This window comes from Lissotriton helveticus, chromosome 3_1 (assembly GCF_964261635.1).
Source record: "Lissotriton helveticus chromosome 3_1, aLisHel1.1, whole genome shotgun sequence".
NCBI lineage: Eukaryota > Metazoa > Chordata > Amphibia > Caudata > Salamandridae > Lissotriton > Lissotriton helveticus.
The window spans coordinates 1,311,655,386-1,311,672,353 of NC_136061.1; the positions used below are offsets into that span (position 1 = coordinate 1,311,655,386).

Sequence of the window (16,968 nt, forward strand, 5' to 3'; positions counted from 1 at the left end):
CAGATGTCGAAGGGGCAGAACGAGGGGGGCAGGGGCGGCTCTAGGCGGCCCTGGGCAGGGAGCGCAGGTAGGGGGCCCCGGAAGAGGGGGTCCAGGCGGGGCAGAGAGCGGAGGCCAGTGAATATGGGGGGGGGGGGGGGTCAGGGTGTTTGGAAGTGGAACAGAGCCGGATGCCACCCAATCCCTGCCAGGGGCCGACACGCAAATATGTATCCATCATCAGAGGATTAATATATTAAGGATATATATTGGCGTGGTGGCCCCTGGGGTTTGGTGGTCCTGCGCAGGTGCACAGCTTGCACATGCCTAAGGCCGCCCCTGAGAGGGGGTCAGGGGGCTCTAATGATTTTTCCAAAAATCATTACAGGAAGGTGATGCTAGAGCAAGTATACTGGACAGACGTCAGGGTGAAGAGAATATAAGAAATAGAATATAGAAGGCGGGCATCTCCTGAAATATCCAGCAACTTTATGACAGGTGAGAGTCAGTGGTTGAGCACTTGGGGGATTGGTAAAGGACATACATAAAATGAGGTTATCAGAGTCCAGTGTAGTATATAAAAGCGTAGGTACCGATTTGATTGTGGGGGAATCAGTGTCTAGGCAGTGGTAGAAGTGGATTCTTTCAACCTGGCTACAAACGCTTTTAATCCAATGAAACAAAAGATTTTCTGGTTGAAACTTTACCATAAAAGGGAGCATACGACAACATTGGAATGGGGTTTTAAAGAAGGGTTCAGGTTTTCAAGGTCCAACGGTACGTAGGTTTGCTGACAATCTAAAGTCAACCAAAGAACACACTCCTATTTTAAGACAAAAATTGGATAAGGAAATGGGAGAAGGAAGAACAGCAGGTCCTTTTAATTACTGGCCTATTCCGGACCTAAATATTTTACCTTTAGGGGTAATGTGAGAAGTTGGCCTGGCATATGCTGTCCACTAGTTATAGTGGGTACCTTTAAAGGTTTAGGTTATAAGACAGCCTTTATTGAAAACTATCCTAGTGGTAGCTATGGAGAGCAGTCTTTAGGCTAAGTCTTGAAGGAGTGTAAAGCAGCTTGGTTTACCGGATTACAACCTCTTGAATGTCTAAATGAAAGGAGAACCACACAAGGTATATATAAAATATATGTATTTATTACTAAACACTCTCCAGTAAACTCTTTATGAGATTACAGAGCCAGGTACACAATTTAAACACAATAGAACTTCAGTAAATAGCACAATATACAATGGGCCCCATGGGGAGACCAAACCATATATTAGGAAAGTGGTAAAAGAACCACGACTTGGCTAGAGCCTGTAGAATCGCTGGGAACCCAAGTAACCACCCAAGGTAGTGACACAGGAGACCCATGGGGGACGCATGCAGAGTGAGAACACAGGCGCGAGCCCCTTACCATTGTATGGGAAAGTCACGGTTGGAATTCTAAAGTTAAAGGACACCTAAGCCTAAAGGGGTTTGCTCAAAGTCCTCTCCTAAGGGGTTCTAGGGCCAACTCCCACAGGCGCACCGGAGTACTCTAGTTACCTCACCCAGGGAAGCCGGGTGCATAGGTGTCAAATGGTGTCGGGAATAGTCGTCGTTTTCAATGGCGACCTGCTACAAAGTGCTGCTGCCGTGGAGAAGGAAAGTGTCCAGTGTGATTCAAACCTGGATCGAAGATGTGAAGAACCTGAAAGCAGAGAGGACAGAGTCTGGGTCACTTGCCAGTGACCAGGGGCACGATAGACAAATGCCCAACGATGTCGGGTGCTTCAGGTGCGAAGAGGTGAAGCTTGACTCTGCAGCCACGAGGACCAGTAGGCGTCGACGATGACCAGGAGCTGGATTTGAGCTGCCCCACAAAGGAGGTCGAGTGCAGCGGCGTTGGTGTCCAGATTGAACACAACAAGCCTTGACAACAGCAACCCACGCAGGAAGAGAAAAGATGCTTCAGTGTGGATCAGCAAGGTCCAGGGGACTCCCCAAGCGATGGAGAGTCCGGGCATGTCTGGAGCAACCAGGGAAGCCGAAGGAAAGTTAAAGTTGCCTTCTCAGGGACCCACAGGTCAACAGACCAGGGATTGCGAAGCTACCTCGAGAGAAAACACAAAGGGCCGGCTCACTGAACACTCGGGGAGTGTAGGCCTGCAATCTTCAGTGAAATTGCTGCTCGGGGTCTGGGCTACAAGTGACCGACTGCACAGTTTCAAGGATTGTCGAGAAGTATATGCACTTGCAAATGTGCACAGGGTCCAGGGGTTCCGGTTCCATGGTCCCCACGAGGGCTACGGGTCTCAGCTTCACTGGGAGCTCGGGTCAGCCTCTGGGAAGTCTGGGAACCCACCTCCTGTGTTGCAAATTCTTCGGAGTCTAGGGGTGCTTCGGAGATGCAAATCGGTCAGATGCGTCTTTGGTGCCTGCCACGCAGGGGAGTAACTCCTTTACTCCAAGGGAGATTCTTCAGTCATCTAGCACTGTGTAGATCGTTGGAAGTTCCAGGATTCAGTATCAGTTTCGTCCAGGTAAAACGAAAGTCCTGTTGCCAGGGGTTCCTATCTTATAGCCAAGGAAGGGGTGGGACAAACTCCGAGGACCCACCAATTGGAGGGTTTGGAAAGAGGGCTGGCTACACCCATTTCCTTTGTCCAGTTCCTTGCCAGAGCAGGGACTGGTAGCCCCTGCAACAGGTTTGAACTGGGCTATGCACAGGAACACCAAATGTGCCCCTAGTTCAGACTTCAAAGCACTCTTGGAGTGTACCCACCCAGCCCCAATACACTAAAGCCTGTCTGGGAGGTGGTTACACCTCCCTGTGACAGGAAACCCATTGTCCAGGCCTCCCCTGCCGGAGTTTCATCCAGCAGCCGGAGGTCAGACTCGTGTCTGTGGCTGCAGCATCCATTTTGTAATGCCAGGGTTCTGTTAAGCTGGTACCGGGTATACCAGTGCTGCCATGTCTTTCCCTCTAGAAGAGTGGGATCATATTCTAAAGTGTTTGACACCAAACACAACATGTTTCCTTGCAACCATTCCAAAGTTAGCATTTACCGCAAGGTTATAATGCACTTGAGTATACGGTCTGGCTGCATCACAAAACAACCCCGGAGAATAGATTCCAAAGGCTGCAGAGGGGCCCTGCTCATGCATGGGCACCTTCTCACACAAAACCCAGCACCCTGCCTTCAGGATTGATAAGGCCTACCATAGGGGTGACTGATAGGTTTATATGTGTAGTGATACTAGGTAGATCTAGGGAACCTATATCTAAGTAAGGGGTGCATCCACCACCTTACACAGGCTGCTGTAGCAGACCTGTTGTGTCATTTTGGAAGGCTGCCCAGGGGTGGCACAATACATGCTTCAGCCCCTGGTAGGCCTTTGGGGTACCTATGCCCTTGGTACATAGTGTACCATATACTAGAGACTCACAAGGGTACCTCGGCATCCAATATGGAGTGTACCTAAAGTACATGGAATCATTTCAGAGAGGAAGCAGCTAGGCTGGGGTCCTAGTTAGCAGGGCCCCAGCCAGATTAAAATCGAAAAACAGTGAAACATCAGCAAAAAGTGGGGGTAACTATAAGAAGCAGATCCTACTCTCCTACAGGTAATACCTAAGAAAGAAGTAGGAGAGTTTTGCATGATTCACCATCTGTCATGGCCCCAAGGCTAGTCAGTGAATGACTTTAATGCAATTGAGGACACTGCCGTACAGTTTGCATCAGTTGATGTAGTCATTTCATTAATTAGAGAGGTGGGCCCAGTAGCTGAGTTAGCTCAATTTGATAGAAAAATCAGCTTTACGTTTGCTACCAATTCATCCTTTGGACCATCCTTCCATGGCGGCTCCTCCGCTAAGGTGTAGGACCGTTGCCCCACTAAACAAAAGGAAAAATAAAATAACTATTGTTATTTTATTTTTTCTATATAATTCAGTGGCTCTCGGGCGGGGCTCGAGGAGTAGGGGATGGAGTGGTTTTCACTCTTGAAATGTGCAGGACTGCCCTCTCTGGACACCCCAAGCAGTCCGCACAGTTTGCATGTCCCCCACCAGGCTGCATTACACATCCTGGTGAGGAACATGCAAACCCTCCCAGGCCCCATCTGAGTGCCGATCCACAGCACTCGGACCAATCACAACACTGCATGGCCATGGGGAGGCTGGGAGGGCGGGTGCTTCCTGCTGCTGGCCGGGACTGCAGAAAGAAACAGGATGGAGAACAGAGGAGAGGAGGCAGCCTTTTCAGGTAAGTGTCCTTACTCCCCCCTTCTCCCCAAACACCCCCTTCCACCCCACCACCCTGGTCTGGTAGATGCCACTACTGCTTTCCTTTGTTAGGTATTCAATTTGAAAATCAATTGTATGTAGATAAAGTACTGCAAATGGGCTGTGCTATTTCATGCAAGTTATTTGAAGCACTTAGTACATTTCTTCATGGGTGCTTTGTTTGCAGAACAGATTACGAAGTAGTCACTCATTATTTGGACGATTTTTTGTTTGTGGGTTCAGCAGATACCCAAGATTGTGAGAGAGCACTCCATCAGTTGGAACATATAGCTCAGGAGTTTGTCATACCTCTGGCTCCTGAAAAAACGCAAGGGCCTGACACATGCTTGGTTTTTCTAGGCATTGAATTGGACACGTTCAAGATCTAAGCGAGATTGCCAAATGTAAAGGTTCAAGAAATTGTTAATTTGCTGGAAGAAGCAAAGTTGGCACCTAAATTATAATCAAAGCAAATCCAGTGCCTATTGGGAGATTTGAAATTTGCTTGTCAAGTGGTAAGGTCAGAACGGTCTTTCTGTAGAAGGCCTGGTTTTGCAACATCTAGAGCCACTTTGCCACATCAAAGGATCAGAGTTTCAGTGGCAATAAGTGCAGATTTTGAGATATGGTTGATGTGTTTGAGGGTGTTCAATGGAGTTTGAAAGTGGTCCTCAGATCTGGATTTTTTTTGGATGGCACAGATTTACTCAGATGCAGCTTGCACCAATGGCTTTGGTTTATTCTGGGAAAGAAGATGGTGCGCAGAACAATGGCCTAAGAAATGGATCAGTGAAAAGAGAAGCAGTGCATTTTTTTTTTTTTTTTTTGAAAACCTTTATTGTTCCACAATACAGTTACAGGTTATGGCCTACATACCAGCACGGTCGGCCAGCAGAATAGTGGCGGTCAAGCAAATTAATAACCAAGTCAATGAAGCCCATCCCCCAAGACATCCCACCACGCAAGGAAGTAGTTGGCACATAAGAATCACAGGATTAGGGAAGGTTTCTTTTGATAATAAAGATAAGCAGGATCCGACGCCGTACAATTATGCCCACACAAAACAGGAGATAATCATATTACCAGAGTTACATAGGCAGGACTATGGTAACGCAAAGGCTAGCATGAGAACAGATGATCAGGATAAACAATAAACAACACAGCCCGCCCGCCAGAATAGCAGATGCCCACTGCACCCAGAAACATCTGAAAGACAACAACCCCGGCATTCAAAAGAGCAGAACAAAACGAGAAGACAGCAAGTCGGACCCCAGAAAAGAAGAGAAAGAAAAGGGATAGACAAACCAAAAACAAGATAAACAAAAGGCCATAGGAACAAAAAGGAGAAAGATACAAACAATAACACTACACCCCCCACCCTGCACCTCTGCCGATGGCTACGGCCCACCCCCCTAGCAGCGTGCCTGTCGCCCCATGTCAAAAACCCGAAATATAGAAGAAGAAGACGAAAGGAAAGACAATAATCCACATAGATACAAAAGAAAAGGGGGAAAGAAGAAAAAACATTGGAGGGTCCCCAGAACGAACTCCCGGCCCCCCTCCCCCCCCACCGCCGCGCAACAACTCAATACGCCAAAAGCATTGCAAAGTCTCAGGAGGTCCACAAAAACAGGATGAAATCACTGCTCGGCTGCTTAAAAGAGAGAAACATCATGAAAATCCCCCTGTGTAACCACCCTGAAAAACAGATCATCAGCATGCATGACACTCATACAGCCCGAGCCCGCAGCCCATCCTAGTCCATGTAGTGTAGGGCCCCGCCATCAAAGCATCGGAGGAGACCAACACGATAATTAGAAGGCAGCTGAAATTCTCACAGGGCAGCAGTGTACGGCCCACTCGAAGATCGTCGATGCCACTCCATCAGTCACAGTGTAATAGCAAAGGTAGGTTCAAACAGAATAGTCAAGGCACAGTTCAAAGTCTCAAATTGACGCCAGCCAACCGAAGAGGGCTGGAAAGGAAAAACGAGGAACATACATCCAATGGCATCACCAAGAAACAAAGCATCCACAGGAGTAGGCAGTGCAGCGTCGCACCACTTCAAAGTAACTGGGAATCCTCCGGGCACCAGTCCAGCTCATCTACCACCAGGAAAGCTGATTTCGTACCACACAGCAAAGGCAACGCAGGAAGTTGTAGAAGGGCCCATACGCACAAAGTGGCACCAGGATAATATCAGCATCAGGCATTCGGGTGCAATCCACACTAATCAGGGTGTCTCGGGTCGGTCCAGATCAAATGTCGTCCATTGAACACACAGGGGGCAGACCGCCCCAACCCCTCGAGCAGTGATAAAGTCTGCTGCCGCCATTATCAGGCGTGTCCCATCGAACGCCGTCCGAATCAACACCAGTACCGCCAGTCCATGATTCAGTGAGGTGCCGAGGAACGGCGCGCCCCCCGCATCATACAAAGTATGGCCGCCACGTCCACTTCCCCGCAGACGGCCACAACGGAGCTCCTCCCCATCGTCAGAAAATAACACAGCTGCTTCGAAAATCAAGCGGCCACGAAGGCTGGAAATGTAAAATAAAGACGCGGCACACAGGCAAATCTGGGTCCAATCCAGGAAGAAAAAGCCACGTCCAGGCAGCCATAGCGTCAATCAGCCCTCCGATGAGGGTGGGGGGAGGCACAATCAATAGCGGGGGGACCGCGGGGAGCGAGTTTACCTGGTTCCATGAGGTCAGCGCTGGAGGCACACTCACAAGATGGGCGGACCTCCGTGACGGTAGACCGGCACTCCGTGGGTCAGCGAGGCCGTTGTTGTTGCACTCGCGGGCGGCAGCAGAATCATGCGAGGTCCCGGCTCCAGCCCCGGGAAGGCCGCAAAGTTCGAGGGGTCACATCTTCGCGCTCAGAGCCCAGAAAACCCCCGGAGTCGGACGCGGCAGCTCAGCCTGCCGTCCGACACCCGGGAACAGCATCGCAGCAAAGGAAAGACGACGGGAACAGGCGGTGGGGGATGAAGGACCACGGAGCCGAGAGCCCGGGCGACCATCTTGGCCGCCGGCCTGGCTCCGCCCCCAAGCAGTGCATTTTTTGAGTTTTTCCCCGCTGTTGGTGGCATTGGCAGTATGGGGTTCAAAACAGGCCAACCAAACTGTTACCCTTTAACATTGACAATAAGACTGTAGTGGAGTTGGTTAATTGACAAAAAGCAAAAGACAAACATCTGTTGAAGCTATTGCAGAGATAAGATTTATGTTGGGATGTTGATGCACTATATAGTTTTAAGAGCTACACAGGTGTGAATAACATCACAGACGCATTAACTCGTTTGCTGTGGTACAGATTCAGTGGTTGGGCGACAGGAGCAGAGAGACCAAAAACACAAGTGCCACAAGAGGTATGGGATTTAAAGGGGTGAAAATGCTGGAATTGTTTGAAAAATCCCTAACTGTGAATAATCGGTTAGCTTAAAGAAGAGATTTGATTTTTTTTTAATTGGGTACAGCCCGTAGAGCTCACAATGAGCAAGGATTATGGCCACGCAGAGAGGATGTTCTCCATTTCATTATGTACAATATAGAGAAAAAGGTTTCAGCTACTGCAATTGCTTGTAAATTAGCTGGTGAGATGGGAGGCTTATGTTGGGAGGCTTATGTTGCAAGGTTGGGTCAAAGAAAAGAAGAGGTCTATTCATTAGGGACCCTGTTTCATTAAAAACCTTGCTTTGCATGGTTAGGAACCTGCCCTGTATATGTTTCTCCATTTGTGAACATTTGCTATTTTGGTTATGCATTTGTTTGTTATTTTTTGGTGGGCATTTAGGATATTGGAAATGTTAGGAAAAGGCCAGTCAGGTGGGTTTATAGTTGAAGATGTGGCTGCTTCAGATGAAACTATCCAGATGTTTTAGAACGGTCTAAGGCAGATCAAACAGGATAGGGCACAAGAATCACTCTTAATAAAATAGGGTCATATGTCCAGTAGCTGCTTGGCAAGATTTCCGAGCAGCTGGTGGGCCAGGTCTGGGCTTCTGTTCAAACACCAAAACGAGACAAGGCTGCTAGCATCACAAGTGATTGGAGTGACGAGGAAGGTTCTCGGTCACACTGGGGAAAATCCATTTCATTTTGGTACTCATGCTTTTAGAACGGTGCTGCTTCTGAAGCAGCAAAATTAGGTTTTTCCCTTGATGTTAAAAAACTAGACAATGGGTCCTCAGATTGCTGTTTGAGATACATCAAGAATATTGAGGATGAATCCGGCTTTTGAAATGGACCGATGGCTTTTACCTGGGGGGGATTACTATAGGGCACTTTATTCTAGGAGTGCTAGGAGGAACTTGACGGGTCCCACGGCAGTGGCGGTGCGGGTTTAGAGCAGCGCGACCGCGGCTACCGGGTGGACAGATAGGCTTACCAGGGCGACCCCTTTATTTGCTGCGGAGAGGCTGGGTGAACTATGGACGTCAAAGGGGTTCGATAGATGGGATCTCATCGGGATTAGTAAATTGAGCGATCTTTGGGTTAAGGATAGAGTGAAGACCTTTGCGGAACTACAGCAGGAGTATGGTCTGCATGACTCGGAATTTTTTCGATATCTTCAGGTTCGCCACGCCGTTGGGTCGGTTTTTCCGGCCGGTTCTGATATTCCGGAGAGTTCCCCCCTGGAGGATAGGGTGCTGGACGGTCATGTTCCAGACAGCACTATTTCTCTTATTTATAAAAAACTCATTAATGTTCGGTCGGACTTGCTAGTCCATTTGCGTGGCGCCTGGACTGCCGATGGGCTGGAGCCAGACGATGAAGATTGGCAGGCTGCGGTGTCCTCTCCTAAAGAGGTCGCGATTCCGGCGCGCTTGCGACTTGTTCAGCTGAAAGTCCTGCACCGTGTCTATGTCACTGGTCCTCGACTGATGCGTATGGGTTTTTCTGATGATGGACTGTGTCGGCGGAGTTGTGGTATGCTTGCTACTTTCCTTCATATTGTATGGGAGTGCCCGGTGGTTGAATCCTTCTGGAGGGGAGTGCATGAAGTGATGAATGAAGTCACGAATGTTCGACTGATACCTGAACCTAGGCGCTGTCTCCTGAATGTGTGGGAACCGACCGACTGTAATGTTGCTCAGACTCAATGGGTGACTCTAGGCAACATGATCGCAAAGAGGGACATTGCGCAGTTATGGGGGTCTCAGAGGGCTCCCTTGGTCTCCGGATGGGAAGACAACATGGACTGGTGCATGTTCAGAGAGAAAATTGTCTACATTTCCCGTGGCAGGCCCCAAAAGTGGGGTAGGATATGGAACCAGTGGAATGCATTCCGTGGGGACATCTGTGAACCCCCCTTCGTAGATCCCCCTGATACTCCTTGTTCCCCTTGACTGTACACTCCGGCTCTCACATGTACAGATTTATCGATATTTTCACCGGCTCTGGGCTCCCGTTCTGTCCCTCCCTCCCTTTCTTTTTCCTGTCCTGAACCATCTCCTGTCTCCCTTATTGTTTCCTGACCGCCTCCTCCTGCCACACACGAAACGACCATAATGATCGGAGTGCAGCCTTGTTTCTTTTGTTGTTTGTATGTTATAAAATGAAACCGCTCGTATCCTGTCGTTTGGAACTTAACGATCTTCTTACCATGGCTGCCGGACCCCTGGTTGTCGGCTGATGAGCTGTGTATTATGTTATACCTTGTGATGTTTTCCTGGCCGGCCCGAAGGGTTGTAGGCGAGAATCTGTACTTCCATAATTTTGCTAATAAAGGTTTTTTCAACAAAAAAAAAAAGAATATTGAGGATGCTTAACCATTATGTATTTGTTAATAAGCAATTCTCTTCCAGGTTGTGTGGCGGGTCCGGCAGCGGCGTTATTTTCTATTTGGATAATTGGACACTCTTATTAAGTGGGCAGTGAAACAAGCAGAAAAAAATACCTTTTGGAAGACATTCTGGATTCTGCTGCGATTAAATCAATATAGATTGGTGGGGAAGAGGGAGCATGAAGTGGGGTCACCTAGTTGCCATGGTTAGCAAATTTTGTTTGTTACGATGTGCCCAGAAGTGTTGCTTTTACACGTTGGTGAAAATGATTTAGTTCAGTTTTCAGGTTTGGGTTTGATCAAAGAAATGAAGGAAGATTTAGAAATTGTGGTTATATCTTGGGCTGGGTCAAAAATAGTATTGGCTGCCTTGGTCGCCAGTAGAGTCCGGGGTGGTGCTGAGAAATTTGCTGCAATAGAAAGGGCTAGATGCAAAGTTAATAGGGAAATGCATTGTTTTTGCTGCATAGATAGTATAGGCTGATTAGAACATATCGATATAAAGGAAGATTTTATATTTTTTTAGCTGGATGGAGCTCACCTGTTGTTCGTAGGTAATGAGCTGTATTTATATACTCAATATGAGGAAAGATTTTGTGTTAACCTTGGCCATTCAAAAGTGGTGTTAACAGTTTTTAGGCTGTTATGGTGACATCCTGGTTTTATCTGTAGCACTGGTTATATCAGAGCTAACTGTTTTGGCAAAATTATTACATTATTTTTTTATTTGACCCCTTTGCCCCCTCTCCTCCTTTTCTTTTACTAACTGTGGAGTGGCCAGTTTTTTTTGTGCTAGTTTGATTTTTGGGGTGGGGTCAGGAAAAACACCTTGTCAAGGTTTTTTTCCTAGTCGTAGGAATTGTGGAGCTTGAGACATGCTGGAAGGGTTGGAGGCATTGCAGATTAGGTGAGGGCAGAGGGAACACAGGGGAGCAATGGCTGAGGCATATGTGAAGGTCAGTGGATGTAAGAAAGGGGATGGTGAAGATGTTATCTTGCAAGAATGGTTTGGGGATTTTACTGTTGGGCAGGCTTAGGGGTGGGGTTTGTTAGGATATGTTATTGTATTAGCGAGGCGATTAACTATATTTTTTTTAATGCTGATCTGCATACCGGTCGTAATAAAGCAGCCTTTTGCTCTCAGTTGGGTCTGGTTCTTTATCATCTCACCCGATTGCCTCATCTGCTCCCTGCAGGGTAATGAAATGTTGGCTCCAGTAGCTCGCTCACACTGAACTATATAGTGCTTATGGCACCATTCTTGACCGTCCCCCTTTAGGTGAAGATTGAATTACTGGAGGTCATGGGTGGTGTGGTTGTTGGCATGCTGTGGAGGGTTACAGTGGACAACACAGTCTGCTCTTCCCTGCAGTAGCGGCATCCTGCTATTAGGGAGGCGCAGCTCTCTGTGCCGGGGTTGGGTTACCACGCTGGGTCCAGGGCCTGGTGCGTCTCCCGGTCTCTTGTGATATATATTGGTGTGAGGGTGTTGCTACCTTCTCTTTTCAGCTAGACTGGTTTAGGAAGGAGCAGGCAGTAAATGGGCACCCTCGCAGTTAGGGGCATGGCATGCTGCAGGTCAAGCCAGAGCTGCAGCGATAGGCTGGGTCCAGACCGCCGTATTGCAAAATGTAGTGACCTGGTCCCTAGGTCCACATGCAATGCGTAAGGTTGACACAGGCACTAGTGTAATGGGTACAAAACTGCCCAGGGCATGTGTGCCCAGCATCCTATTAGCAGGATGTCCTGACTGGTGAGGCCTGTGCTGGATGGTTGGGGGTGGGTGTTAGGACTGCCCTTCAGGAAGGACTGCCTCTGTGTGTCCTGCAGGACGTTACAGTGCTATAGAAGAATGGAGTAAGATACCACTACTGATGTGTTAATTTGTTACAGTTCAGCCACAGAATACCATTCCCTGAAGTTAACTACTTCTAAAGAGAACTAGGCATAAAAATATGCCAGACTTTAGCTTCATCCACTTTTGCCCTAAGGACTTCACTGTGCTAAACCCAGCTATGCAATGTAACAATGTGTATAAGGAGTGATGTGTGTGATGTGTGTGATGTGTGTGATGTGTGTGATGTGTGTGATGTGTGTGATGTGTGTGATGTGTGTGATGTGTGTGATGTGTGTGATGTGTGTGATGTGTGTGATGTGTGTGATGTGTGTGATGTGTGTGATGTGTGTGATGTGTGTGATGTGTGTGATGTGTGTGATGTGTGTGATGTGTGTGATGTGTGTGATGTGTGTGATGTGTGTGATGTGTGTGATGTGTGTGATGTGTGTGGGGGGAGGTAGCCAAGTATTGCAAAAAGATACTTATCTTCCTTCAACAAGTGTATTAGCCAATGTAAAATAATAATTTAAAAGAATGAACTGACACATTGTCCTGTTATCAATTGGTTTCATTTTTACCTCATTGTATTTTAATTCATAAGGCACGCTAGAGCACATTCATACATAAACATATTATAATCAACAAATACATTGCAAAAATGCATAAACATTTGCAAAATTACATAACATACGTAAAATATCTGGATGCATTCCAATACTCAAAATCTAAATACAGCACATATCTCAACGGTCTACTAACTCAGCCAATAAGATGACTCTTGCAGTTTCCTTTGAAAGCAATAACAAAACGAACATACCATGTACTTGACAGGTGAGCATTACAGAAGGCCACTGTGGTCACACTAACTAGTTTGCCTTCTCCTAGCAGTTTTCATTTTTTATCAATAATGCATGTGCCGCACAAATGTCAACACAGCACGTTGCAGTTGGTTATGGCATTTTTGCAGAACAAATACCTTGATCTACTTAATCAGAAAAAATTAAAACTTTTGTTTAGTTCTAACTGCACTGCCTTCTAATGATGCGACACCTAAGTCTAGCAGTACACTTGAGCTAATAATCGCATAGCGTACCACTGGTTAGCACCAGTGCTGCTCTCCTTTACTTTGCTCCAGTTTTTCATAGTATTGGCCATGTCCTATTCTTGTGTCTGGTGCTCCCTTGGAGCATGGACCAAGTTCTTCTTTTCTTCCACCGCTGCAATTTTTGGAGCTCCCTTATTTTGTGTTCATGCACTCTATACGAGTTCTCTTATTTTTGGTCCGTCTTCTATATCCCTATCTATGTAGCTTCTTTACCCTCACCCCTGCCCAACAATGAAAGCAAATCAGCAAATCTATGACAACAAATAGGTCAGTCGTTGCGGTACAGAATAGGCATATCCTTGTACTGCAAAGAGTGACTGTGACACTGCGCAACTTCCAAAGAAAGAATGCTCAAAATTATTGCTTGTTCCCCAAATATCAATTAGAGTGAAGCATTGTTTAGGCTGTGTTCTTCTACTTTTCCCAAAATACAGTGCCCCTGTGAAACATGGACAGAACCCATGAGTGGCTTCTTTTCAGAGATTAAGGACCCCAAAGAACTTAAACTGAGGCTCTGATGTAGGGATTTAACTGCATTCCTCTAGGCCACTGTACTCTACTCAGCACCACTCTACTCTGCGCCACTCCACTCTATGACACAGCATGCTACATCACTTCACTCTGGTCTATGCCACTGCATTCTACGCCACTCTACTCTACGCCACTCTACGCTACTCTACGCCACTCTATGCTACTCTACGCCACGCCACGCCACGCTACTCTATGCCATGCTACTCTACGGTACTCCACGCCACTCTACTCTACTCTACTCCACACCACTCCACATCACTCTACGCCAATGTGCTATATTCCACTCCGCTCTGCGCCACTCCACTCCCCGCTACTCCGCTCTGCGCACTCCACACCAATCCGTGCCACTCCACACCTCTCTACGTCACCAATGTGCTCTATTCCACCCCTCTCTGCACCACTCTGCGCCACACCTCTCTATGCCAATGTGCTCTATTCCATTCCTCTCTGCGCCACTTCACAACACTCCACACCTCTCTACGCCAATGTGCTCTGCTCCACTCTGCACCACTCTTAACCCACTGGACTCTACACCATTCATGCCACTGCACTCTACTCTGCACCACTCTACGCCACAACACACTACTCTGTCATTGCACACTACGTCATGCCACTCTACACCTCTGAACTCTACTTTGCACCACTGCATGCCACTGCATCACTCCACTCTACATCACTGGACTCTGCACCACTCTACTCTATATCACTGCACCACTCCGCGCCACTATCCTCTGCGCCACCATCCTCTGCGCCACTCCACACCACCATCCTCTGCACCACTCACTCCGCGCCACCATCCTCTGCACCACTCACTCCGCGCCACTATGCTCTGCACCACTCACTCCGCGCCACTATGCTCTGCACCACTCACTCCGCGCCACTATGCTCTGCACCACTCACTCCGCGCCACTATGCTCTGCACCACTCACTCCGCGCCACTATGCTCTGCACCACTCACTTTACGCCACTATGCTCTGCACCACTCACTCCACGCCACTATGCGCCACTACCCTCTGCATAACTCCACTCCACACCTCTCTACGCCAATGTGCTCTATTCCACTCCTCTCCGCGCCACTCCACACCACTATGCTCTACACCACTGTGCTATACTCTGCACCACTCCCATCAATCTCCCTGCCCTCTACACTGCACCATGTCACTGCACCACTCCACACCACTGCACTAATCTGCACCACTGGACTCTATGCCACGCCACCGCTCCCTCCATCTACTCTATGCCACTGCATTATAATCTATGCCACTCTAATCCATTGCACCACTCCACACCACTGCACTCTACACTACTGAACTGTAGGTCCACTAAGTCACTGCACTCTACTCTGCACCATCACTCTATGCACCACTGTATTCTACGCCACTGCACTTTAGGGCTACTCTACACCCCTGCATTCTACTCTGTACCGCTGCACTCTACACCACTATGCCGCTCTATTTCCCATCACTTCACTCTATGCTATTCCCTTTTATGCTAATCACCTCTAAGTCACTCCACGTCACTTCACTCTGTGCTATGCCATGCCACGCCACTCTGCTCTGCTCTGCTCTACTCTGCTCTGCTCTGCTCTAATCTGCTCTGCTGTATATCATGGCTAAAGGATATTGGCAAAGCCAGTAGCTCTGGCATAGGTGAAACCTATTGGCTTTGCCAATGCTTGTAGTATCAGGATTTGTGACTGGCTTTGACTGACCTGTATGCAGCATATATAGGCTTGCATAAACAATCTAGTCTAATCAGACAATACTTTGTAGGACATCACAGCAATGTGTAAAGAGTAGTGGTGTTCCATGTAGGTACAGTAAAGCCAAATCCATGCCAGGTTTTCAAAATAATTGACTCTCTAGGTGACTCAAATTCAAATACTTTATAAGTAAATGTATCTTCTGAGCATAGCTCGAAAATCTGGAATTGGTGTGGTTCTCTTGTACTTATGTCAGCTCCAAGTGGGCTAGAGGAATACCACCAGAATTATTTTGTTATTCAGCGCACTAGAGTCAAAATTCTCCAAGTATTATTTAAATGTAGGTTCTCAAAAAAATTAAGTTGAACCAACAACAGTCAGTTCAGCCAACACCAAAGTTCCAATGAGAATACTCCACCTTTGGTTGTTGATCTCCACAAAATCCTTGGTACACATGTCAAGAGGTACGCCAGGCTCAGCAAGGTAAAAACGGTTAAACCGCACCTTCACATTCTTATTATTGGGAACCTGCATTGGGCCAAAAAGTACATTAATGTCAGTCAACCAAGACAGTACTGATTTTAGCTTATGTTTAAGTATTTCAACAACATTCTAAAAAAAGAAAGTTCCATCAACTTGCCTACTTTCCATTTCTATAAATGCATATTGAATGTCTTTGGTCACAGAGGATCTGTTGAACAGACCTGAGCAAAAAAAAATGTTTCAGCCCTATGGTGTGGCTAGTGGAGTTTAAGAGAATGCAATGCTCAGCTTTACCTAAACCAAATGGGGTTGCACTGGGCAAATTATACTTTCTAGATTACTATGCAGACTTTGCTTTGGGCAGTCCAAACACCAGAAACGACCGAATAATGACAGTCCTCACTAGGATTAAAATGTGCAACAAAAGTGGAAACTCTCCACGAAACATGGGTCTACCACTTATTCCAAAATTCAAAGTTCACCCCCACATAAACACCTACGATCAATTAACTTGATGTTATACATTTGTAACAAACCGTACAGTGCTTTAGGTCACTTTAAAGCACAGAATAGGACTAGACCTGCCAACATCGAACGATTTTTCATTGCCTGAGAGTAGGAAGGGGTGATCGGAGTGTCTTGGAAAGGGCGGGGTCTAAATCTGCAGGGTGGGGCTTTCAGTCCATCACAGCTTGGTCTGGTATGGAGGGACGAGGCTTGGACAGTTAGGTGGCCACCCAATCCCCTTGCCAAAAACACAAAATATTCCTGAGCCACATTCTGTGCGAGTTGTAGAGGTCATAAAATGTCATGATTTCTGAAACACGGAGCCCCTATGCATCTGCTGGTAAGCAACTCTGTGTAGGGGTTTTTGGCTCTATTGACGAACACCTAGAGATATCTGCTGTTCAGCGGGTGACAGTGTGGAGAGAGACGATATCTTGTAACACTCTGGTGGCACCTTATGAGTTGGCATGACTTCAAGATAATTCAAAATGGCACAATAGTCCAGTCGCAAGAGTGCTTTATGTTGACTCTAAAGTGAGTGAGGAGGAAAAGCTGTTAGGAGATGGAAGGAGCTTGGCAAGATCAGAGAATCTGTGCTGCCAGTCAGAAGCATCTGATTGAAATGGTGGGTTGATCTCTAATGTAGCAAGAACAGCAGCTGTGCCTGCATAGAAGCCTTAGATGTCTTTTCTGCTTGCATGGAGAGGGGTAGATTGGGATAACAGAACGTTGTAAACATTGGCTCTCTTGGGAATGCTCTA

The 16,968-nt window shown here is 47.3% G+C and overlaps 1 protein-coding gene across 3 annotated transcripts in view; it reads right to left on the minus strand.

Annotated features, from left to right (window-relative positions):
- ST14 (ST14 transmembrane serine protease matriptase) overlaps window positions 1-16,968 on the minus strand; it is a 327,081-nt gene that overhangs the window by 100,262 nt on the left and 209,851 nt on the right. For all 3 annotated transcript variants that reach the window (XM_078681947.1, XM_078681948.1, XM_078681949.1), the window contains exon 10: window positions 15,636-15,745. In XM_078681947.1, coding sequence (XP_078538073.1) covers window positions 15,636-15,745 — 110 coding nt within the window. The remainder of the gene's footprint in view (window positions 1-15,635; window positions 15,746-16,968) is intronic.